The sequence below is a fragment of the Anoplopoma fimbria genome, chromosome 5, assembly GCF_027596085.1.
Source record: "Anoplopoma fimbria isolate UVic2021 breed Golden Eagle Sablefish chromosome 5, Afim_UVic_2022, whole genome shotgun sequence".
Classification (NCBI taxonomy): Eukaryota; Metazoa; Chordata; class Actinopteri; order Perciformes; family Anoplopomatidae; genus Anoplopoma; species Anoplopoma fimbria.
This window is the reverse complement of record NC_072453.1, coordinates 17,861,573-17,864,072: the sequence shown is the minus strand read 5'-3', so window position 1 is coordinate 17,864,072 and position 2,500 is coordinate 17,861,573. Positions and strand designations below refer to the sequence as shown.

Genomic DNA, 2,500 nt, shown 5'->3' with positions numbered 1-2,500 from the left:
GTTATTCTGTCTGTATATATAATATTTCAGTTATTGTGGATTCTTTACTGTTTTTATTGCTTATTTGCTTGTTTATAATACTTGTTTTTGCTCTTGTTTGCACTATACCCTATGCTGCTGTAAATTTCCCCTCTGCGGACGTAATCTACTGATGACTTTTCATTAGTTTCCATCTTATTATGGTTTGGTGTTGTTGTTTATTTGACACGCTTCTCTCTGTGACCACAGCCGCTCAGCCAGCCCTCGTCGCCGCAGACGGAGCCGCAGCCGCTCCAGGAGCAGAAGCCGGTCCCGATCCAGGAGCCGCCACCACTACAGCCGCTCCAGGTCTCACTCCGATTCCAGGTCCAGGTCACGATCCAAGTCCAAGTCTAAATCCAAGTCCAAGTCCAGGACCCCCAGACGGAGCAAGACAAAGTCTCCCTCCAGGTCTCGGTCCTCCAAGTCCAAGTCAAGAAGTAGAACCCCGCCTTCCAACAGAGGGTCCAAATCCAGGTCCCGCTCCAAATCCAAGAGTAGGCCTAAATCTCCAGAAGACAACGGAGCAGAGAGTTAATCCAGACTTGGACACAACATGACGGTATTCAGGGGAAAGGGTTTTATCATTTGCTTCAAATATTATATCTTGGGTGGCTTTGTGTCATCACTTGGGTTCGTATTCTGCAGTCTTGGTGCTACGTTACACTCTTTTGCACACAAGCCACAAAGTCTGCAGAATCCTGAATATTTTTAGAAATACAAAAAGATTGCGACTGATGTCCTTGCTCTGTATGTGCTTTAGTCTGCTTGTGTGTGCAAACAATCCAAAGCACAGACAGACAGCAGGAGTTGTGGGTTGATGTCATCCTCTGTATCGTATATTTCAAAATGGGGTGTGTGTGTGTGTACGGGAGGGACGTGGGGTGCTGCTCTCGAAACGTTCACCTAAATGTGGAATTCTTTCCTCCAAGCTGCGGAGTCCTGTTTGCAAAGAGAGGAGGAGGAGGAGGAGATGGGGGTGTGGCAGTGTGAGAGCAGTTAGTGTGTGACCCGCCCATGTGACCTGCCTGTTTGCTGAGAGCGATGGCAGTTGCTAAGGAGCAGGTCACCGCGGCAACGGTGGTTGCTGTGGAGCAGGTCGTCAATGGCAGTGGTTCGGGCTGTCAGGTGGTGTATGAGGTGGTGTGGTGAGGTACGTTCGCGGGGATCACAGGCACTGAGCACTGTTCCCGCCTGTGGGTTCCTCCACCTCTCACAAAGGGAACGCACCCCGAGGTTTGTTTTTCACATTCGCCCGAGTGTAAGAGTCTTGTTAGAGCTGTTTTTTGGGGGGAGAGGGGCAAGAAAAGTGTGTAAACAAATGTGAAAATGACTAGAAATGTTAGGTAGAATACATGAAGATGGGTGCCCCGGGGGAAAAACATTCAGTTTGATAAATGTTAGAATGTCAGACCAGTACTGTATTTAAATATCCAGGTCAGCTGCAGGACATGAGGAGGCCATTTTGTTTTGCTCTCCTTAATTCTGCTCGGTCTTTCCTTCCAGATCTCAGAGGATTGAGCCTTTGCTGAGGACATCAGGACGAGTCTCACATTGAGCAAGTGGACTCCTCTATTACCACTGAATGCAGACTGAAAGGTTATTGGAGCTTGGTCTAAAATGTTTTAAATTTGACTTAATTCACCTTAATCAAATGATGTAACTTTGGTTTGATCATTGTTTATAAAGTTGAGCATTTAGAAAGGGATTTTTTTTTTCTCATTTAAATTGTGTTTTGTTTTTTTATTACAATTGTACTTTTTTTGGAAATTAATATAAATTTATTTTTAATGAAATCCCTTGTTTAACACACTTTCTAGATTCTTATGAAAGAGTTGTATTTGCAGGGTGTCCTGTTGGATGTTCAAAACCTTTACAGCTATGTTTTACCACTCTTTGGCTTACTGTAAAGGCAAAACATCAAAGTATCGCTGTGCCACTTAATGTTGTGACTCGCTATTTAAGCAGCATACGTTTTCCTTTCTGTACAATCTCTATTTTCTGTCTGGTTAAAGTTGCTTTCCTATGACTCTAACCCTCTTTCTTGTGTATCTTTTGTGCACTAGGCGCAGTTGTGTAGCAGTTGAGTAATGCTGGTTAGCTGTTAAGATGCGGTGCAGTGCGGTGGTGACATGGTGTGGCGTGTTGCGGTGCTGAGTGCCCGGCGCTGTTCCGGGGCTCGACCCTCCGCTGCCGTTTGCCGGTTTGTAAGCTCACAGGTGTGGCAGATCATCCATCCTCTTCCTGTCTTGTGACCTCTCCTTCCCTCCATGTGCTGTACAGATTCTCTCCTCCTTCCTTTTTTCTCTTTACTCTCCCTCCTCTCCCCCCCTCCCCCCTCTGTGGTTTATCCACTGTTATAACTGGTTCTGCTCTGCTCGCTTCTTTTTTTTAATTGGGTCCAGTGTGACTCCTAGTGAAGGGTTTAAAGGGCAGTCCAGGCTGCTTAATGAATGATTTTCTTTTTGTGTGTTTCATTCCC

General features: G+C 45.7%; 1 protein-coding gene across 1 annotated transcript in view; it reads left to right on the top strand.

Annotated features, from left to right (window-relative positions):
* The window catches only part of srsf2a (serine and arginine rich splicing factor 2a), a 4,227-nt gene that overhangs the window by 1,667 nt on the left and 60 nt on the right, over nucleotides 1–2,500 (top strand). The window contains 2 exon segments of the mRNA XM_054598332.1: nucleotides 229–580; nucleotides 1,525–2,500. The exon segment at nucleotides 1,525–2,500 is cut by the window's right edge and continues 60 nt beyond it. Of these exon segments, the coding sequence (XP_054454307.1) occupies nucleotides 229–556 (328 nt within the window). The 3' untranslated portion in view covers nucleotides 557–580; nucleotides 1,525–2,500.